Source organism: Siphateles boraxobius, unplaced genomic scaffold (genome assembly GCF_051911475.1).
Source record: "Siphateles boraxobius isolate OS27281-9 unplaced genomic scaffold, OSU_SipBor_1 373, whole genome shotgun sequence".
In the NCBI taxonomy this organism is placed as follows: domain Eukaryota; kingdom Metazoa; phylum Chordata; class Actinopteri; order Cypriniformes; family Leuciscidae; genus Siphateles; species Siphateles boraxobius.
Genome location: NW_027509001.1, coordinates 5145 through 28128, shown reverse-complemented (window position 1 = coordinate 28128; position 22984 = coordinate 5145). Strand labels below are relative to the sequence as shown.

Genomic DNA, 22984 nt, shown 5'->3' with positions numbered 1-22984 from the left:
ATTCCAGAATCGATATTAATTAAAATTCAATTGCTTTATTTTTGTCCTTGCTTGTAGATGAGGTTGACAGAAGTTAGCCACTTATGTTCCAAGAGAGGATAAAATGTGTCGTTGAAAGACGTAATATCTCAAGTGTACGTGTGGAAGAGATGTGAGACTGAGCGCACTGAAAGCCCTCGTGCTGCTCATGATGAGAGAGAGATAAGACAATACAGCTGCACGATTCATCTTTAAAATACTGAGATCTCAATTCAAACATACACGCGATCTTTTAATTTGTCTGTCAATTAAACTTTGACAAAATCATATCGCAACATTCAAATCTGTGTTGGCGCTGACCCGGAGAGAGTCGTCATGAAACCGCTTCACAAACAGTCTTTTCAACCTCAGAGTATCATTATTTCTGTGATGCAATAGTTTTAATTATCATAGAAGTACTTGGATAAAAGTTTGAAGTTCAAATATAAACACTGATGTCTACGATAGCGATCAAAATAGAGTAAATCAGCTTTTGATAGAAACTTGGTGCTTAAAATAACGCAATTATCGATTACATTGTTTCGCCACTAAGTGATGACAAGTGACTTAAAAAATGCATTTGTTATTGAATTATTTATTCAAGGGAATGTAGAATTGTATGATGCTTCTGAAATAAAAGTCAGAAAGATGTGATGAATTGTTTTTGTAAATATGACTCATACATCATGATTTAACTTTTCCCGAAAAGTCTTGTGTTAAAAAAATTGCAATACTTGTAGAATCGCAATTCTTAAAAAAATCGCAATACATATCGTATCGGCACCCAAGTATCGTGATAGTATCGAATCAGGAGATATGTGTATCGTCCCAGCCCTAATACCCATGCTAAAGCTGCAAATGAAAACTGAAATGTAGACAGTCTAGAAAGGAGAACTCCATGATTAACTTAGGTTTACGTAAATCTAAAAATATAGCACCAACAAATCCTCCTTTGTCAACTTTAAATTTTATTTGCTCTATTAAATGTAAAATAGCTGTTTCAGTAGAATGATTTACTCTGAAACCAAACTGGATACAATGTAAGCCAGTAACTGTGTTAAAGGGATAGTTCACCCAAAAATGTAAATTCTGTCAGTATTTACTCTCCATCATGTTGTTCAACCCCGTAAGACCTTCGTTCATCTTCGGAACACGAATTAAGATATTTTTGATGAAATCTGAGAGCTGGATCACTCCTCCATAGGCTTCTAAGGGATTGACACTTGTTCCCCGAAAAGTTATTATAGATATCGGTAAAATAGTCTAAGTGACTACAGTGGCTCAATCTTAAGTTTATCAAGCGACGAGAATACTTTTTGTGTCCAAAAAAAAAACATATTTCAACTATTCATTTCCTTCTCTATGGGCCTGGAGTGAGTTCACTAGTGTAACAGCGCAGCGTTTCTGTGTTGTACGTCACACGTAGGCTCATTATTGGCCGACGCTGGTCATGTGTGTGATGCGTGTGACGTACAACACAGAAGCGCTGCGCTGTTACACTAGTGAACTGACTCGACGCCCACAGAGAAGGACATCAATAGTTGAAATAAAGTCGTTATTTTTGTTTGTTTTTGCGCACAAAAAGTATTCTCGTCGCTTGATAAACTTAAGATTGAGCCACTGTAGTCACTTGGACTATTTTACCGATATCTATAATAACTTTTCGGGGAACAAGTGTCAATCCCTTAGAAGCCTATGGAGGAGTGATCCAGCTCTCAGATTTAATCAAAAATATCTTAATTTGTGTTCAAATTTAAGATTAAGCAGCCACTGAGAACACTGGCAGTTTATGCGTATGCGTCTGTAATTACTAGCTTCATAACGATCTCCAGATTTAAAACTAGGAGTAACAACGGCTTGTTTCCACGTAGGAGGAGAAACACTACATTCAAATGACAAGTTAATTAAATGAGTGATGACAGGGGTTAAAATATCTTTGTGAGTTTTACCACACATATCCAATTGATGAGCATCTCTACATTTAGAATTTTTCAACGAGCTAATAACTTTGTTGACTTGCATTTCATTTGTCTTGGTTAGATTAAAACTTTTACCTACATCATCAATCGGACTGATATTCATTCCCCTCTCGAAAATGTTTCAACTAATTCTTTAACTGAGTTAATAAAAAATCTATTAAAAGTAGCAGCAATGGCACAATCATCTTCAATTTGCTTTCCCTGAACTTTAAGCTTAACATCTCCTAGAAAATTTGGTTCCTTCCGTAAAAGAGTATTTATGTTTTTCCAAATTAGCCTCATTCATTAGATGAAGATAATAACTGGATTTGGCTACTCTAATTTAGTTCAAAAAATAACTCTAGAAAGGAGCGTTCCGATTTAATGAATATGTAATATAGTGCATATATTTATTTTACTTAACCTGTTTTTTAATTTTTTTAAATTAATACATGTCTTGAAAATAAGTTATTATTTATAATTCAAAAAGTTGATATAAAATGCTTGTGCCCAATTTAATATTTTTAATTTAACTTGTATAAAAGTTTGTATTTGAGTGTTGATCATTAAATCTAATTAACAAATTTGTTTCGGCTAAATAAAAAACTTTCAAATTGGTTTTTAATGGTTTACGGTCTCGGCATCACTAGAACTAAGCATTGTGAATGTGACCAATCTGTGCTTGTGTTCAACAGAAGTCAGTCAGTCATGCAGGTGTGGAGTGAGGACAGTTTTCAGGGTTAAATCCCACCATCAGCGAGGACATCTGAGCTTTTCGTAGGGGTAAAACTGTACCTGAAACTCGGTGAGCTGTTGCATGAGCTCCTCCTGCTCCTTGCTGTTACTGAGGGGAGGCAGAATATTCAAGAAGACCTTCAGCACATCGAGACTCTCGCCCGATACGCTGGACAGGGTGAAGATGGGGGTGATGCTGGGAAGACAACAGACTTTGATCAGGCGGTTTGAAGCCATGTCCTTCTTTCATCTTTGTGATTGAAAAGTTAGGTTTGTCATTCTCATTATAGGCCTTCGCTCCGGGTAGTTATAGGATCGAGCCTCCAGGCTGGTTCCCCGAGAACTAACGGTCCCTTATGAACGTTTTCCTGCTTGCGTTCGCAGCGCTAAGTGACGTGAGACGCGCTTGTTGTTGTGACTTTTATTTTGACGGCACTGAGAACGACTGAACACACAGCGCTCACATTCTCCTGTTCATTAGTTCACGATCTGTCTAACACTCCTGTCTAATACGTTATTAGATAGAGCTGTAATACATAGAAAGTATACCGTGATGAAAAATTATTAGCGTATGTCGTGTGGTTTATGTCCAGTGTTGAATTACATAATCATGTTTCTCTTCTCAAAGTTGCGTTGGGTTTTCTCCTCAGTGTAAAGGTGAAGAGCTTCATCTATCAGTGTTTTACATGTTCGTAGAGTTATTTTCTGGAGTAAATATATAGGCTATAATCTGTGTGTTCACACAGCTTTTTCAACAATGACGAGTGCTGGTGTTTCGCGTGCGTTCGGCCAGTTAGCGAACACTTGCGTCACTGTAGATCCTATAGCGCTGGTTTAGACTGACTCTGAAGGAGGAGTAAATTAGTTCCTCCAAAAGAGTTCCTAGAACTAAAATCGTTCCTGCGGTGCGAACACGCCGACATCCGGGAACTTTTGCTCAATCAAAAGGTTCAATCAATCAACTTTTATTTATATAGCACAATAAAAGCAACAGTAGCTGGCCATTGTGCTGTACAACTAAATATCCAAAAAACAAGAAAGACCACCAAACAAATGATAAAGGGAGTTTACATCGAAAAGATCAATCAGAAAATGTAAAGGTTCCTCCAGAGCGAAAGCCTCTACATTCAAGCTGTGGTGTTACTGTGGGTTTACATGTACGTCTGTGACTGTGAGCTGTTTAATACACAGATTATAGCCTATATATTTACGAACTCTACGAACATGTAAAACACTGATAGATGAAGCTCTTCACCTTTACACTGAGGAGAAAACCCAACACAACTTTGAGAAGAGAAACATGATTATGTAATTCAACACTGGACATAAACCACACGACATACGCTAATAATTTTTCATCACGGTCTACTTTCTATGTATTACAGCTCTATCTAATAACGTATTAGACAGGAGTGTTAGACAGATCGTAAACTAATGAACAGGAGAATGTGAGCGCTGTGTGTTCAGTCGTTCTCAGTGCCGTCAAAATAAAAGTCACAACAACAAGCGCGTCTCACGTCACTTAGCGCTGCGAACGCAAGCAGGAAAACGTTCATAAGGGACCATTAGTTCTCTGGGAACCAGCCTGGAGGCTCGATCATATAACTACCCGGAGCGAAGGCCTCTATAGTCAAGCTTTGCTGTGGTGTCACTGTGTGGTTATATGTACCTCGGGGACTGAGCGAACTTCTGCGCGGCAGTGACGGCGTCGTCGGTCGAGGACACTAGCATGGGCACCTTGTTGCAGCCGGGCTGCTTGAGGATCCGCTCCAGCTGGCGGACCGTTCGCTCCACGGTGCCTTTGGCACACAGGTCCACTTTACTCACGACAATGAAGATCGGCACCTTCAGCGCCATGGCCAGACCCAAGTGCTCACGTGTCGTACCCGCTAGGAGAACAACCAGAGGAAACGCCAAACATCAGGCGTTTAAAGAGTGTGGATGACACAAAAGGTTCGGAAAACAAGGAACAGAGTCTTAAAGTGCCCCAGTGTTGAAAATCAAGCTTTTAATGTGTGAATGTTTTAATAATGTCAAGGTGGTGTTTTTAATATGCTTTAAAGGAGTCATCAGAGGCCCATTTTACACAGGTTGGTGTGATTCTTTTGGGTCTTCATGTAATGTTTGTAACACACTTTGGTTAAAATTCCTCAATGGTTGTGTAAAACATCACCCTTTTACATCCTCAAAAACAGCTCTGTTTCGGTGCATGTCTCTTTAAATGATAATGAGCAACTAAGCTAGCAAAGCATCAAACTGAGCCACAGACATCCCTCTGTGAACTCTCCTTCTCTACGCAATCAGGATCTGATGGACCCAATGTTTTCTCTTTTTAAGAAGAGAGGGCAACAAAATCATCCTCGCTGCCTGAAGACTACATTTTGTATTGTTGTATTGTTTTCGCAACGGATTAATTAATACGCATTGGAATCAGTGTGCAAGGTTGACGAATGTTTAGGAGGACGAATACGCATACGGAAATTTCGGACTCAGTGTGCAAGGACCTGAAGTGTTTATTTTTGCCATACTGTTTGCTGGTGCAGATGTTTCAGGCCAACGCAACACTCATCAGAATGTGACCTAGCGTGTGTGTGTGTGTATGTGTGTGTGTGTGTGTGTGTGTGTGTGTGTGTGTGTGTGTGTGTGTGTGTGTGTGTGTGTGTGTGTGTGTGTGTGTGTGTGTGTGAAAAATTTCGCAGGTCATCTGAAAGGCGTTCGTTGAGCACCACTTGTTTTGACAAGCCCACATCAGCTGATTCACACACACTCAAGAGCATGAAGAGATGCAGTGCAGGTCATGTCCAGCAGTCTCTCTCTCACACACACACACACACACACACACACACACACACACACACACACACACACACACGCACAGTAAAATCTGTCCAAAGTTCACCCGCCATCTGAGGTTAATGATTGGAGAACTGGCCGAGACGGAGTCTGTCTGCATGGATTTGCTTATGGAGAAGTCTACTCGGGGAGTTTCAGCACACACGGCGCACCACCGTCTGTGTGCCGTTGCATAATTTAAGCGCTGGTGTCGCGTTGCAGACGGGGCATCGTGTTCTCCTCAAAACACTTGCATGACCCACTCGCCCAAATGTCTTCTCCTATTTCTGACACGCTACTTTCCACCAAACAAAACAACACAGCGATACATCAGGATCACAACATACCCACACCTCCTGTAGACAACAATCTGCTAAATATCACTCTTAAAAACTAAGCGGGACTGCTTTGCATATGGAAAATGCTCCATGACACAAACACAGTCAGTGAGATTATTTTTGATGTTTAACAACACGCAGTTGCACGGCAGGTTTTGGGCCGATATGATTTCAGTGTGAGCGGATCTACACTGCAGAAATGGAAACCAAACGGTGGGCAAAACTGGAACGTGGCACAGATTCTGCAACACCATGTTCTCCATCATTCAAAGCCAGAACATGATGTTGCTGTAAAGTATATTTGGTATTCTGTGGTATGTTGTTTTTCTGACCGCACGCACCCTGACTTTAACACTAATATCTGAAATTACTGATCTTTAAAGGTTTCTGTGCACTAACATTGCCAATGTAACCCATGTCCATTTTCAAAACCTTTTTCTTGAAAATCTGCACTTGTTTTGCCAAATATTACTCACACCATTGGTTGAGCCAATGTGGTCCAAACGCTCAAACAGCGCAATATTCGGATAGCACTACAAAGCCTTTGTCTTAACAATAATATTAAGGGTAAAAAAAACTACAAATTTCTTTCTTACAGCTGTCTCTGCTTATTAAACTGGGATAGGAGGAATTGACCTATGGCTAAGCCACGCCCCCAAACCCGATGAGCCAATCACAGTGCGCATAGCAACCCCAGTACACTCGGACATTCTCTGCTTCCTCGTCCATTGAAATGCATTGCAGTTAGTCAGTTTTCATTCGTTTTTATGTTTTTTTCTTGTTATTTTAAGTTTAAAATGTTCAAACGGTGCGCATGGAGTACATGCAACTCCGACACTAGGTATCCCGAGAGGCTGGGCGACGGTGTGTATTTTTTACCCTTTCCAAATTAAGCCACATCTCAACCGAGATAAGTGTCTGGATTAAGTTATGGTAGACCACAACACCAACTAAACGTGGATAAATTAAACAAGGATATCTACATCTGTTCTAAGGTAACGTTAAGTCAACAACTTATTTTAACGTTATCTTTAACAGCTCTAATGTAACGTTAGCCTAACATTAGAAAACGTTAACGTTAGCTTCTAGCTGCGTTGTACATCATGTCACTTATCTTCATTAACGTATCTGTAAATAACCGAGATAACAAATGTTAGCAATGTTGTGCTGAATGATTGATGTAAATACTGTATCACCAAACTAACAGAGAGGTAACGTTACTCTTGGTAAAGATGGTAAAAATGCTTGTCCTGGAAACGTATGCAACTTAGACCTGTATATATTTAATTTGATCATGAACCATTAATTACATATTGAAGCACAACATTTTAGACAACTTTCTACCAAAATATAATCTATATAATCTTTCTGTCTCCAAAAATCATCAGTTGCCTCCTGTGAAATGTCTCCTACTGTGACAGCTGCCATAGCGCCCGTCACCGAATGCTGACTGTTTGTCCGAGTGAGTGGAGGGGGCGTGGCTTAGCCATAGGTCAATTATTTTAACCTGTTACCTGCCAGTTAAAAGCCACTCGGGACACTTGGCGCACTTATTTTAATGTCAAATTTCTCAATTTTCATTTTCCTTCAGTGCGTCGTCTGGGTTTGCGGTATATTCGTGGGTTTTCTCCAGCCAATTCTTTACCGGTCCAATCAGTGAACAGAGGGTGTGGCCGAGAACGAGGATGTTGAGGTCGTGTGCTAGTTGTGCGTCGCGACCAAACGCTAGCGATTGGTTATGGCAGATCCAATAGTTTTAAACTTTAACAGAGTACCCGCCTTCAAGGAAGTTAACGCTTGTCAATGAGGAGCGTCCAGACTCTCTGTACACACGACATGTACGAGAGTCTGGTAGGACCAGGCTAGATTTTATATGGGGTGAGAGTTAAATGGCACTGTGGCCTGCCGTCACATATAGACTGACGCGTCTCAGGTTTCTCTATCCTTTTTAACTGGACCAGAGGTATTTTGGGGTGTGGAGGACAGAAGGAATGAGGGCGACACTTAGGAGTGCATTACATAAGATCATATGCTGGGATTATTGAGTATCCAGGAGAACAGCTGATTTAAGAGTGACGTGTCCAAACATTACAAGGTTTATTTGTGTCACTTGTCCGGCGTGATTTGACATTTATCAGGGCCGGCACTAATCTAAGATAAAGCAAATCTAGGTTAAAGCAAATCTAGGTTAAAGCAAGCGGCAGTCCAGTATTGCTTAAACCGTTACACAAGCCCAAAGTGCTGTGAGAGCTTACCGATGCCCGTGTTGGCGCTGACGACGAGCATGGCGAAGTCTGGACAGTAGCTGGTTAAGCCGAAGATGGTGGTCTTCAGGTATTTGTGGTGGCCGGCCAGATCTATGAAGGTGATCATTTTTGAGGCACTCTCACAAATCTCCTCTGCTGTTCGGGACTCGCTGTAGTTCACCACCTAGATGAGAGACACCAAACGCTAGTATTTATTTATTTATTTTTGCCCTTCATTTAACCAGATAAACCTTTCTGAGATTAAAATCTCTTTACAGAAGTGACCTGGCCAAGATGAGCAGCACAACATTATCAAAAAAAGTAAACAAAGAAAAAAATCACCATAACATTAGTAAATAGTAACTCGCATCATCCAAAAAGTGCCACCGAAAACATTTCAATGAAAGCTCTGTCATCATTTACTCACCCTCATGTTCAGGGTTTGAGATTAACACCCGCCAAGAGCTGACGGGTTACACTGTCAGATCACGAGCCAATCTGGTGTTACTTATTATGTTTACTCACTTTACTGGGGGAAGTTCGTGTAAGACAAATCTGTGCAGATTTAGCCCAAATGCTGAGTCCTCATGATATATTAATACAGCGTATTACACAGAATCTGCTCATATCTGGATTACTCGAACACACACGTCACTACACAAAGGATAACGGCACGCTTGTTCATTTGCATTGAAGCAATAGCGGAGATTAAAAACATTTGGTTAACAGAAAAGACATTGTTATTTTCCAACATCTTAAATGTTTTTGATGTTCTTTGTACTGTATTGATAAACACATTTTTGGTGAAAAGGATGAAAGAGGAATAGAGGAGATGCTGGATGACAGGATTTAGTTTGAATAAGGATATAATGTATAAAATCCAAATTTTATTTTATATATATATATATATATATATATATATATATATATATATATATATATATTATATAACCTATGACGTAGTTGATTGGTTCTTTTCTTCTTCTTTTTTTCTTTCCGGCTAGTAGTAGTTCTGAATGGCCGGTAACTTAAATTTAGTAGCCAAATTGGCCGGTGAGTGAAAAAGTTCATTTCAAACCCTGGTCATGTCGTTCCACACACATAAGACTTCGTTTAATCTTCAAAAGACAAATTTGGATTTCTATAAATAAACCTGAGAGGTTTCAGTCCCTCCATTAAAAGTCCTCAACTTAAAATGCCCCAATTATGCTATTTTAAAGGTTCATAATGTTGTTTCAGAATCTCCTACAACAGGATTAAACACATCAACGGTCAAAAACACTTTAATTACTCATAATACACATCGCAGAATCAGCTCTTTTCCTCAGTGTCTGAAACGCTTCGATCACAGATTCAGTCTCTCTAAGCCCCGCCTCTCTGAGAGCTGCTCTGCTGTGATTGGTCAGAAAGCAAACGCTCATTATCATATCTGAATCTCACAGTGATATGAACAGAAACGATGGCGTGGGTTTTACCGTATCAATCTCAGAAAACAGCGTTTTCTCGACACGAACAACACAAACCAAACTCTTCCAGTCTCAGATACACTACAGCGTTTGAGGGCGGAGCTAAAAGACGCTGTTCAGCCAATTAACACCAGAGGCTGGCATTATGCAAATTAGTCACAAACCTACGCAGGTTCATCAGGAAGTGAGACTGAATTACTGACGACTCGTTTCAGTTCAGAATCACTTCTTTCTATTGGGAAACAAAAACTCCATTTATCTGCACTTTTCAGACCTTCTACGTTCACAAACAGCTCCACTACACACTACGTGAAAGGGAACATTCAGAAAAAGCATAACAGAGGCACTTTAAAAAATGTAAAAAGCGTATAAAGGGATCTTAAAATTAATACATATGAATGAAACGCTTTAATCCCAGTTTTGTGAAAACAATGGCTTTAGTTGATTAACAGATTTAATTTAGGCTTTGGTAACACTTTTTTTTCGATGGTCCACTTTCGATATTCTACTAACTATATAAGTAACTTTACAACTACATGTCAGTTAACTCTCATTAGAGTGTTAGGCAGTCTACTAATACTCTACTGACTGCTAGTTGACATGTAGTTGCAAAGTTACTTACAGTTAGTAGAATATCGAAAGTGGACCATCGAAAATAAAGTGTTGCCTATGCTTTTATTCACATATATAGAGCGCATTACAAAAGGAAAACAAGGAAGCTTGTGCATGCAAAACCAATGAGGTTTGTTCTATCACCATATGCTGTATTTTTTTTATTTTTTACAATGCATTTGTGACCTTTTTAGATATTTTAAGTTTTGATTATCTGGACATTCAATGGAGGGACAAAAACCTCTCTGGTTTCATTAAAAATATCTTGATTTGTCTTATGGGTTTGGAACGACATGAGCTTGAGAAACTGATGAGAGAGTTTTTATTTTTGGGTGAACTTGTGACACATATGACATGTTTTACCCTTCTCAATAAATTATAACAGTTTTACGTATACTTACGTATTACGAATAAGTTTTAATAGCATGTTTTCCTGAGCCAATTTAGTCCTCTTATCTGTTTTAATGTGTGTATGTCTTTAAATGATACTGGGTCAGCCTGTCATGTGACTGATCACATGACAGGAAACAGGAAGTAGACCAGCATAAAGGAGGCAGCATGGTAGTCAAAGGAGGGTCACAAACTTGATCACACACACTTGGACTTTCCTTTCCAGAAAGCCACACTTTATTGGACTATCACTTCTCTGGATTGTATATACACCGCTGGACACTTTCACATCGAGACTGAACAGACAACACTTAAGCAGTGTTTATTATGGTATGACGAAAGTGGACGTTTTTCTAGTTTTATTGTGTTTTAAGTGAATAGTGTAAACACACAATTCATTTATTCACTTATTACTGTTGTTCGTCTCATCTTTTTAAACACTCACAACCTCACACAGTTTAATCTGACCTCTATTTTTGACTCATGTAACTCAACTGATAGATAAATACAAATCGGGACACGTCCCAAACAAGTCCAGGCAAGAAAGAACTCGTCATTCAGAAGTGTTGTGTAAAGCTGAGTTGTTTACAACAGCCATTGCAACATCACAACCTGACATACTAACAAATTTCAATTGATGTGTGTGTGGTCACGGGAAACCACCAGTGTTTACGCTCTTCGGTCAACTAAGCTGACCATCTTTCCAAAAGCCATTTTGAATTAAAGGGATAGTTCACCCAAAAATTAGCCATGATTTACTCACCCTGAAGTCATCCTCGGTGTATATGACATTCCTCTTTCAGACGAATACAATCAGTTATATTAAAAAAATGTCCTGGCTTTTCCAAGCTTTATAATGGCAGTGAATGTTTTTTTTCAGTCCATAAAAGGGCATCTATCCATCGTAAAAGGGCACTTTTATCATAGATGCACTTTTATCATAGATGCACTTTTATCATAGATGCACTTTTATGATGGACAGATGCACTTTCATGCATAATATAACATGAATAGATGCACTTTTATCATGAATAGATGCACTTTTATGAATAGATGCACTTTTATCATGAATAGATGCACTTTTATCATGAATAGATGCACTTTTATCATGAATAGATGCACTTTTATGAATAGATGCACTTTTATCATGAATAGATGCACTTTTATCATGAATAGATGCACTTTTATCATGAATAGATGCACTTTTATCATGAATAGATGCACTTTTATGAATAGATGCACTTTTATCATGAATAGATGCACTTTTATCATGAATAGATGCACTTTTATGAATAGATGCACTTTTATCATAGATGCACTTTTATCATAGATGCATTTTTATGATGGACAGATGCACTTTCATGCATAATATAACATGAATAGATGCACTTTTATCATGAATAGATGCACTTTTATCATGAATAGATGCACTTTTATGATGGATGCAATTTTATGATGGATGCAATTTTATTATGGATAGTTGCACTTTTATCATGGATAGTTGCACTTTGATGGACTTAAAAAAAAATTTAATAATAATAATAATATATATATATACCCATTCACTGCCATTATAAAGCTTGGAAGAGCCAGGACATTTTTTTAATATAACTCCGATTGTATTCGTCTGAAAGAGGAAAGTTATATACACCTGGAATGAGTTCAATGTGAGTAATTCATGGCTAATTTACATTTTTTGGTGAACTATCCCTTTAAGGTTGTTAAACTCACCACTCCTTTGCTGTCGAAGCCCAAGATCTCGATGCTGATGCTGGAGGTCCGTCCGGTCTGGATCTCATGAAGGTGTCTGAAGAGGTTTAGTCTCGCTCTCCCTCTCCCGTTGTCCAGCTCTCCCTGTGTGAGAACACCCAGCAAAGTGGACTTTCCCGAGTCCACGTTTCCCAGCACAGCCACTCGCAGGTCCAAGAACTGGAGACGCATCAAATAACACCATTAAAAGATTAGTTCACTTCGGTATTAAAGTTTCCTGATCATTTACTCTCCCCGACGTCATCCAAGATGTTCATGTCTTTCTTTATTCAGTCGAAAAGAAATTTGAGGAAAACACTCCAGGATTTTCTCCATATAGTGACTTCAATGGGATCCAACGGGTCGAATGTCCAAATGTGAGTTTCAGTGCAGCTTCAAAGTCTCGACACGATCCAGCCGAGGAATAAGAGTCTGATCTAGACAAACCAGCGCACATTTATAACAAAATAAACATTTATATACTTTTAACCACAATTGCTCATCTTGCACTAGCTGTGATGCGCCACACATTATGTAATCACGTTGAAAGGTCACGTAGGTCACGAAAGGACACGAAAGGTCACGTAAGAGGAAGAACAGACCCAGTGTTTACAAAGCGAATGTGCAAAGACTAAGTCAAACGCTATTTACCAAGAAAAAAAAATTAGGTAAAACAACGATGTCGGACAATTTTGAAGTTGGAGCAGAGAATGAGATGAATGAATTTTCCACTAAATGTGCGCTGGTTTGTCTAGATCAGACTCTTATTCCTCGGCTGGATCGTGTCGAGACTTTGAAGCTGCACTGAAACTCACATTTGGACCTTCGACCCGTTGGACTCCATTGAAGTCACTATATGGAGAAAATCCTGGAGTGTTTTCCTCAAATTTCTTTTCGACTGAATAAAGAAAGACATGAACATCTTGGATGACGTGGAGGAGAGTAAATCATCAGGACATTTTAATTCTGAGGTGAACCAATCCTTTAACACACACTTTAGACAATCAAACACAAATAAACACACACCTGCTGATCATCGGGCACTTTTCTGACGAGGACCTCGGCTATTCTGTGTGTCTCGTCAGAGTCGTAATCGACGTCCCTCTCTCTGAGAACTGTGATGTCTGCACCCACCCTGAACAGAGCAAAACACAACGTTACACTCCTATTTATCCTCACAAAAAAACATGCCAAGAACATTTCAGCGAGAAGTACACTATCATACTTTTAAAAAGATTTGCTTATCACGGTAATATTATACTTAAGTGCCGACTGAATGTAATGATTTCGGACACTTAATAGCATGTTAAGTACAATTAAATGAAAATGCATTGTAATTTAAATTGATATCAAATGCAATCACCCACTTACAAGCACATTTATTTGTCATTTCATACTTGTATTGATAATATATGTTACGTTAGTGCTGAATGGACTGACAAGCATTTATGGTTAACTAAAAAATACTTTAATGGCATGTCTAATGAAGCTACTATTCCATGTAATTTGTAATTAGAAGAATCTAAATAATATCTAAATAACAACATAACAATCTAGTTAAAATTATAATCAAGTACTTTATATAATGCATGTTTGTCAACATTAGAGCTACAGGATTCTGGATAAATTGAGAAGCACATTTTTTTTGAAGTTGTTTCAAATCAAGATCACGATTCTGAACAGACAATAAAACAAAATAACATGTCATTTACTACAGATTCTGACAAAATGGTTATTGCTCCAGTCTCTTTAACTAATTTGAATGAATTATTTAATAAAAAGAAAATTGGTTTGAGTGAATGATTCAATGACTCGCTCATAAAGCCTTCACTTGTTTAATTACTGGATAAATCAGTGTTTTTGATCGAATCTCGAATGATTCAATGACAAATAGATTTTTAGTAGTCACGTGTCGCCACCTACTGGTGTAGCAATGTAACTGGATATAATCTTTATTTCAAGCGTCAAGTTCCTTTCAAATGGTAATTTGGTTTATTTTGATTGCTACCGCAGACACCAGTTGTTATATTCAAACAATAAACTTTTATCCCAGTACTTCTGTGATAATATGAATTATTGCAAGTCGGAAATAATGATACTGTGTGAAGCTGTTGTATATCTATACATAAATGTTCACTGTGATTGTACTAATCAAAGGTTTAATAGACATAGATCCGAATCTCTGTCATTTAAATATAAGATTGTGTGGGAACAAGGAACATAGTCATGTAAGTCTGCTCTCTTCAAGTACATTTAAACGAATAGTTCACCCTAAAATTAAAATGAAGTCATTATTTACTCACCCTGGTGTTGTCGTCCTTCTTTCTTTTATGGACCACAAAAGGAGAATCCCGCTCGCACTCGTTCATATTGTGCATCAAGCTTTTTTTTAAAAAAGGCGCAAAAGTATCACAGAATGATGCCATGTGACACGTGTCGCTTATCCCAAGTGTTCTGGGGGTTTATGAAATTGAATTAATGTAATAAAAAAATAAAAGCACATTATTAAATAAAACGCCTAGAAATCCCCAAAATGTATCCATGTACTTTCTTGATTAGTTGAAAATCTCCAGCCGTCAGATGTGAAGACCAACAATAACGTCTTGTAGCAACAAACACAAAGGATCAATTCACCTTGGAGAAGCAAGTACGTGGATTGTATTTTATGTTGTGTTTTTCTTAGTCTTGATTTCTCACATACTCAGAATTTTTGTTAAATAAAACATTAAATTCCATTTTAGTTTTTTTTTTACCAAATCCAGAATGCGTGGGATATACGACACGTGTAACATCAGATCATTCGGTGATATTTTTTTAAAGCTTGATTCTGGTCTCTATTCACTGCCATTATATGGACGAGCACAAGCGGGAAATGTAAAATATTTCCTTATTGTTTGTGTCCATAATAGAACGAAGGCCAACAAATGACAATTTTCATTTTAGGGTAAACTGTCCCTTTAAAATGCCTTTATTTCATTATGTTATCATATATAGTACAGCCAGAAAAAAAACTCTGACTGAGATTCACCAAAATTCAGAGCTAGCATTTGATATATTCATAAGATAAAATCAATTTTATTATCATGCAGTGTGTAAGGTGTGTTTATGCTCGCACTTCTCAGCCATCCTGCGGAGTGTTTTGAGCGAGGCGTTCATGTCTTCCTCCGACAGGCCCACCAGTAGACCGTTGTCCTCCACGCCGATCTGATACACGGCCTCGCCGCGGCCCTCCTGAAGCCTCCACTTCATCTGTGTGGCCAAGTGCTCGAAGCGGTACTGCGTCGGGTTCACCAGCTTCAGCTGATCACACACACACACACACACGTTAGCACTACGGTACTCGAGGCTAGTGCTGTAAGTGCCTTAAACCCCTTTAGCTTTGACTTATTCATGATACAGCACTAGCCTACAGTACCTTATAGCTTTTATAAAACAGTTATCACACAATACAAATATTAAAGCCAAAAAACATGCATCAATGCAACTTTCATGAAGTAAAATCACCTTCCTTCCGCTGGAAAAAATAGTCCCTGACCGTGAACAGCAGCAGAAGTTACATACATTATTTCACCATTAGATGGCGGTAAACACTGTCTTTATGAGTGAGTCAGTCAGTAGAGAAGACTTTTATATTGAAAGGACTGAAATTTGTTGTGAACACGGAGAAGCAAGACAACTGACAAATGACTAGCATGTCACGGGAAACTCCTTAACGTTAACTGTTAAAAGGTCAAATATCGCAGCGGAAATTCAAAAGGATTTTTTGATCACGAATACAGGACTGACCTGAAGGGAAATGCTATTTTTAAAAACAACAACACTGCTTGGCTGGATGCAGAAATGAGTGTTTCGATGAGATTTGTGCGTCAGGAACACAGACGTAATGATGGGAGTGTGTCCGTGTGACCAAATGTGATGCAGCTGCTTTGTTTGCAGACATTTAAAGGGGATATATCATGAAAATCTGACTTTTCCCGTGTTTAACTGCTATAATTGACCCATGGCTAAGCCACGCCCCCAAACCCGATGAGCCAATCACAGTGCGCATAGCTCCCAATACACTCGGACATTCTCTGCTTCCAAGTCCATTGAAATGCATTGCAGTTAGTCAGTTTTCATTCGTTTTTATATGTTTTTTCTTGTTATTTTAAGTTTAAAATGCTCAAACGGTGCGCATGGAGTACATGCAACTCCGACACTAGGTATCCCGAGAGGCTGGGCGACGGTGTGCATTTTTTACCCTTTCCAAATTAAGCCACATCTCAACCGAGATAAGTGTCTGGATTAAGTTATGGTAGACCACAACACCAACTAAACGTGGATAAATTAAACAAGGATATCTACATCTGTTCTAAGGTAACGTTAAGTCAACAACTTATTTGAACGTTATCTTTAACAGCTCTAATGTAACGTTAGCCTAACATTAGAAACGTTAACGTTAGCTTCTATCTGCGTTGTACATCATGTCACTTATCTTCATTAACGTATCTGTAAATAACCGAGATAACAAATGTTAGCAATGTTGTGCTGAATGATTGATGTAAATACTGTAGCACCAAACTAACGGAGAGGTAACGTTACTCTTGGTAAAGATGGTAAAAAGGCTTGTCCTGGAAACGTATGCAACTTAGACCTGTACATATTTAATTTGATCATGAACCATTAATTACATATTAAAGCACAATATTTTAGACAACTTTCTACCAAAACAACTGGGGAACTTTGTGTTTTTTTTTTTAGCAAAACATGTAGCCTTTTTCACTCCTCTTTTTCAACATAACTAAATATAGCGCCTGTCACCGAATGTTGACTGTTTGTCGAGTGAGTGGAGGGGGCGTGGCTTAGCCACAGGTCAATTGGGTCACCGGTGTTTCTACCAACCCAGAAAACATGAAAAGTGAAACCCAGTAACTTTGTTTTAGTGAGTCTTTCTCTACAAGCATGACAAAAAATAAGCCAATCAGATTTCCCTCCTTCTGATGTATGAAGGGGATCTTATTATAATATTACCGGCCCTTAATCTGCACGTTTATAATATTACCAGCCCTTAATCTGCACGTTTATAATATTACCGGCCCTTAATCTGCACGTTTATAATATTACCGGCCCTTAATCTGCACGTTTATAATATTACCGGCTCTTAATCTGCACGTTTTTAATATATCCGGCTCTTAATCTGCACGTTTATAATATTACCGGCCCTTAATCTGCACGTTTATAATATTACCGGCCCTTAATCTGCACGTTTATAATATTACCGGCCCTTAATCTGCACGTTTATAATATTACCGGCCCTTAATCTGCATTTTATAATATTACCGGCTCTTAATCTGCACGTTTATAATATTACCGGCCCTTAATCTGCACGTTTATAATATTACCGGCCCTTAATCTGCACGTTTATAATATTAACGGCCCTTAATCTGCACGTTTATAATATTACCGGCCCTTAATCTGCACTTTATAATATTACCGGCCCTTAATCTGCACGTTTATAATATCACCGGCCCTTAATCTGCACGTTTATAATATCACTGGCTCTTAATCTGCATGTTTATAATATTACCGGCCCTTAATCTGCACGTTTATAATATCACCGGCCCTTAATCTGCACGTTTATAATATCACTGGCTCTTAATCTGCATGTTTATAATATTACCGGCCCTTAATCTGCACGTTTATAATATCACCGGCCCTTAATCTGCACGTTTATAATATCACTGGCTCTTAATCTGCATGTTTATAATATTACCGGCCCTTAATCTGCACGTTTATAATATTACCGGCCCTTAATCTGCACGTTTATAATATCACTGGCTCTTAATCTGCATGTTTATAATATCACCGGCCCTTAATCTGCACGTTTATAATATCACCGGCCCTTAATCTGCACGTTTATAATATCACTGGCTCTTAATCTGCATGTTTATAATATTACCGGCCCTTAATCTGCACGTTTATAATATCACCGGCCCTTAATCTGCACGTTTATAATATTACCGGCCCTTAATCTGCACGTTTATAATATCACTGGCTCTTAATCTGCATGTTTATAATATCACCGGCCCTTAATCTGCATGTTTATAATATTACCGGCCCTTAATCTGCACGTTTACACACACCAGCCGACATTCGGTTTCTCGAGCGCCAACAGTGACCAGTTCTAACGCAACGGCAGAAGATCCAGCAAAGCCTGAAACTGTTCTGATGAGCACAGACGAACACTGAACACTACTGACCAGAACATGGCACCGCTGTCTTATAAACACCTCAGGAACTGTGGACACTTGTGTAAAAGTTCAACATGATGATGAGATGATCAGTGTAACTCCACAACAACTACATAAACGTCTCCACTAACATTCAGAAACTCTTCCTGAGTCTCTCCGTAAGGCTGCACTCGCTACTGGTTATTCTGGGATTCTGGATGAGTGAGATTGGTGTGTTTTGTTATTGCCGGAGTTTCTGAAGCTGGTGTAAAGACTCCGCCCTCTTCTGAACGGAGGCGGAGCAAAAGCTCATTTGCATTTAAAGGGACACACATTTGCATTTTTTCCTCACACTCAAAAAGGGGCAAATCTGACAAGCTATAATAAATGATCTGGAGGGAATTTTGAGCTGAAATTTCACATAAACATTCTGGGACACCATAGATTTATATTACATCTTGTGAAAAGGGGCATAATATGTCACCTTTAAATAAACAACAGCTGTAGTTTATAAAAAGCACTGCTAATCTCCTGCCTCTCGCTTACGTACAGCAGTGACTCTCTGAGCGTTTACACCTGCTAGATACTGACTGTGCATGACATACAAAACATGATTAAACAAATATTCATGATAGATTCTGAATAGTGCTGTGATGTACGGTACAGAGATGTTGGCTCGCAGAGAGTTTACCTTGTACTCAATGTTTCCCTCTTCAACCTGAAACAAAAGACAGGACAGAGTTGATGCTGAATGGAGGTCAAAAGTCACGCAGTTCAGTTTTCAAAAGCACAAAGACTCAGAAGAGAAAAGAGCTCAACGGCCCATTCAGAATAGGCTCTTCCTATACATGTCTTGCTGCTTTTATGCCGTGTAATGAATCTAAAATTATGTAAAAAAACAAAAAACATTTTCTTGTTGCATTTTCATGGCACGTCAGATATGATAAAAGCAAAAGCTTTGCCATTGCAAACAAAACAAGCTCATTTCAACAATCACAGATAATGACTACATTAATCATCTGATTGACGACTTCTAGTGTGAAAGAAACACTGACTCATCTTTTCCCGCCTTTAATTCTCATATTTACAAACACAGCGGTTTCATATTACAGTCTCATAAAACATGGATGTCATCATTCTTTAATGATAGTTGTTTATTCCTTTCATTGCCAGACAAACAATCAAAGTGAAAACAGTGAATTCCCATGAAATGTAAATTCAAATTTTTGGAGCAAACTAAAATAAATGTACTTTAAAAATTACTTTGTTGCAACACAGGGCTATTTAGAAAAGAATGTATAAATGCTGCTCATTTTGTTTGAATTATAGTATATTTTAAAAGTCACATGGAATTTTACAGTAAATAACTATACAGTTTATAAGTAAATACCTAATATGAATATTTAGGGGGAAAGGAAAGACACCATGATAACATTTCTTTATATTTAACATAAAATGCATGTTTTTATTACACTATAAGGTTTTATTTTGCATTTCATGTGATTGAGTTTAGTGTTTATATAAAAAAGCTATATATGCTAATTTTATAAAATGTTTTTCTGCTGTACCACCTGTGTTATTATTATTATTATTATTACATTTTACAGTAATAACCCTAATAATAGTATTATAACCTCGAATAGGTAGGTATTGACGTGATATAATGTAATATTTATACTTTATAGTTCTATATACTGTGTGTATGTCATCAACATTTCATGACGCAACGCTTGCAACAATCACTGTATTTTTGTAAACAAAATACAAAAAATAACCAATGAAGTCCCAAAACCATAATACACAATATAAACCCGTGTTTGAAGGAACTGAGGTTACTGAGAGTAATTACAGTAAGATAAACGCAGGAGAACTGGATCAGCTGTTTAACACAGACAGATGTGATTGACTGTTGGCTCACCTCTGGAGGAAGATAAGGAGGATTATTGCTGGATTTTTGATACCGGGCTGAGCGATTTTTGCACTTTTTGCTGCCATTTTTCGCGGTTTTTCTGCTGGGAGCTCCAGTACTCGCAGCGGACCCGAACAGCTCCGACACCCGCGAGTCCATTCCTGTTCAAAACCCCGAGATAAAGTGATGAACTCCCGGCTCTGTCCTACGCCATTGGCCGGTTAAGGTTCAGGTTCAGATTCAGAGAGGTAGACACACAAGAGAGCGAGTGAAACATTATCGTATATAAACTCGAGCCGGTAGGGCTCAACCCCCCAACTCTCGCAACAATAACAACTCAACTTCCGGTTTAAGTTTGCGGAAGCGCGTCATGCGCAGAAGAATGGAATACTTATTTGGTTATACTGAATAAAGTTAGTTAACTGCAACTCTGTATATAGAATCGAACAGAATCAAATTGAATGGAATGGAAAATATCCTGTGAGAACACCAGAAGTGATTCCGAAAAAGGAAGAAGGAAGTCACTGTTGAATCTGCTGCAATCACTATGTAACTTTACATGAATAAACAGTGAAACAACATATTGCACTGCTTTTGCGTCAGCTTTGTTTTTTTGTTTTGTTTTTTTTTAAGTAAAAAAAAAAAAAAAAAAAAAACGATTAGCCTAACAACACGCATAAACGGATCAAAACCTTTTCTACGGGGATATTTGGCTTTCAATTCACAGAAGACGGAAGATATTTTTGAGACAATTTCTTTATTCTGCCCTCTGAAAGCGTTGTGTAGGATTCGTTAAAAACGGTTGAGTTGAGTGTGTACTGTGTAGGCTATCGTCGAAAAGGCGCCAGTAAGAGGAATACACACAGTAACACTGAAAGTATACAAACAGTGTTATGAAACTTTCATCATATGAATTCAATATTGGTATCAGAAGCATTGTGTTAATGACGTGTAGCCTATGTAAAAGTTATTACAAAGTGTTGTGCCACTCTTACACTGTTACACTCTTGACTTCTATTTTTCCAGTGTGAAAATATATTACAAATACAAACTACCTCAGAAATGTTTCTAGAGCAGGCAGTCAATCAAATAATGAATGTAGAGTAAAATGTATTTATCCATAATCAGGATTAAAACTTTAATAAAGAAACATAAACTGAACAGTTTAAATCCCTTATAATATTTTAAGTAAATATATATTTAAATATAAATTATATAAAATAATTATAAAATATAATATTCTTAGCCTTAAGATAAGTTGTTTGAGAGATCTCTCTTTGAAAAAAAGTCCAAGGTAAGACTGACCTGTACAGAAATAAACAGTCACAGATATTTATTAAATATAGCAGTATTTTAGGTTTCTGTCACTTTAAGAGCTGTTGCACTGACTCAATATACTGATACACATCTGATTCTCCCAACAGTTTACTCTCACTGAAGACATAAACACACTGTGTTTACATGAAGACTTAGATTTTTACATATTTTTGTGTGTATTTGAACCACACACAGAAATCTACCTGTTAGTGTGCGAATACTGTTCAATTCCACAGCATATTACGCTTTTAATAACTCTTTTTAACATCAAGCACATCCCGCTCTTTATTACTAAAGTTTCTTTATCTCTCTAATATGTCAATAACTCCCGCCTACTAAAATCTGCATGGCTATATTTCCATACCGCGATATATAAACAGAAAAAGTTAAATCGATTCACACTTTATATCATCGCCATGATAGATATCATTATATCACCCAGTCCTAGCAAGCACTGATGCTTAAACACATTAAACTGTCCATATGATGAAACCAACAACTCATTAACTATCAAGACTATTCCCCCCTTACTTCTATTCCTTCATGTTAACTCTTGACAAATCTGAATGATGTTCGGTTTTAACTTTAAACAACAAGCAGAATCAACCATGACATCCTCAGCGTATGTGAAAAACTGCCCATATGTGTGTGCGCAACTATTACCTTATTATTTCATGTTTTGTCTGTGACTTTTATAAGAATTTCCATGACTTTACAGAGAGGATTTTTCCAAATAACATACAGTCAAACCAAAAATTATTCAGACACCAGATATAAATTGATTTTTTTTTTCACTAGTGTGTGCAGGACTCTATAGTTCATTTATGTAAGTGAGGAGAGATAAATAAAGTAAACTGTGAGATATTAATGTATACCCAAAAATGATTCATGCAGTGACTACCAGTAAAATTGAAACAAATTGGGACCAAAAATGATTGGAAATTATTCAGACACTTTGAGCTGATCATGTTTTGCTGAAGTGTTTTTTCTTTAATAACTAATGCATCTTTTTACACCACAGACTGAACAACATGAAGCATTGCTTGGTGATTGGTTGAGCTAAACTGGTATTATCTAATTGTGTAGTTAAATTTATGTGTGAGACAGTCTAACAGAAGGACAGACAAAACCAGTGAAATATCAACTGATTTAATAACTCTCAGTTCTGGTCATATTTTATTACCATTTTCTAAACTATAGCGAAT

General features: G+C 37.9%; 1 protein-coding gene across 1 annotated transcript in view; it reads right to left on the bottom strand.

Moving 5' to 3' along the window:
* Window positions 1–20825, bottom strand: part of LOC143703103 (GTP-binding protein 2-like) — a gene marked incomplete at its 3' end in the record, with an annotated part of 29419 nt that extends 8594 nt beyond the window's left edge. Inside the window, exons 1-8 of the mRNA XM_077197241.1 lie at window positions 20472–20825; window positions 19245–19271; window positions 15460–15644; window positions 13371–13479; window positions 12327–12524; window positions 8137–8311; window positions 4381–4600; window positions 2772–2907 (exon numbers count right to left, since the gene is read on the bottom strand). Coding sequence (XP_077053356.1) covers window positions 2772–2907; window positions 4381–4600; window positions 8137–8311; window positions 12327–12524; window positions 13371–13479; window positions 15460–15644; window positions 19245–19271; window positions 20472–20621 — 1200 coding nt within the window. The remainder of the gene's footprint in view (window positions 1–2771; window positions 2908–4380; window positions 4601–8136; window positions 8312–12326; window positions 12525–13370; window positions 13480–15459; window positions 15645–19244; window positions 19272–20471) is intronic.
* Between the last annotated feature and the right edge of the window lie 2159 nt (window positions 20826–22984).